The 435-nt window shown below is 45.3% G+C and overlaps 1 gene segment (V, D, J or C); it reads right to left on the reverse strand.

The window, feature by feature from the left end:
• Positions 1-435, reverse strand: LOC141781649 (Ig heavy chain V region XIG14-like). The segment is given in 2 exon segments: positions 1-305; positions 396-435. Coding segments are annotated over 2 exon segments (345 nt in total).

Here is a 435-nt window from a genome sequence, read left to right on the forward strand (position 1 = left end):
TCACTGTGTGTGTCTGGCACAGTAATACACAGCAGAGTCTTCAGGCTGCACGTTCTGTCCGTTTAGAGTCACTGTCTTACTGGAAGAGTCTAAGTCGATACTGAACTTGTTCTTCAGTGAATCTTTGTAGTATGAAGCTCCAGTATATTTCATTCCAATCCACTCCAGTCCTTTCCCTGCAGGCTGTCTGATCCAAGCTGTGTGGTAGCTGCCAAGAGAATAAGAGACCTGACAGGTGATGGTCAGACGTTGACCTGGCTGCACAGTCACAGAGGCTGGCTGAGTCAACGTTTCACCCTTCACACCTGTTAAAAAAACAAGAACATGTTTTTTAACAGAAAAATATCAAGTTGTACTGTAAAAGAAGAAGTGTTGACAGATCCAGAGAGACTCACATCCAGCTGCCAACAGCAGCAGCAGAGCTCCAGAGAACAT

Source organism: Sebastes fasciatus, chromosome 13, assembly GCF_043250625.1.
Source record: "Sebastes fasciatus isolate fSebFas1 chromosome 13, fSebFas1.pri, whole genome shotgun sequence".
Lineage (NCBI taxonomy): Eukaryota > Metazoa > Chordata > Actinopteri > Perciformes > Sebastidae > Sebastes > Sebastes fasciatus.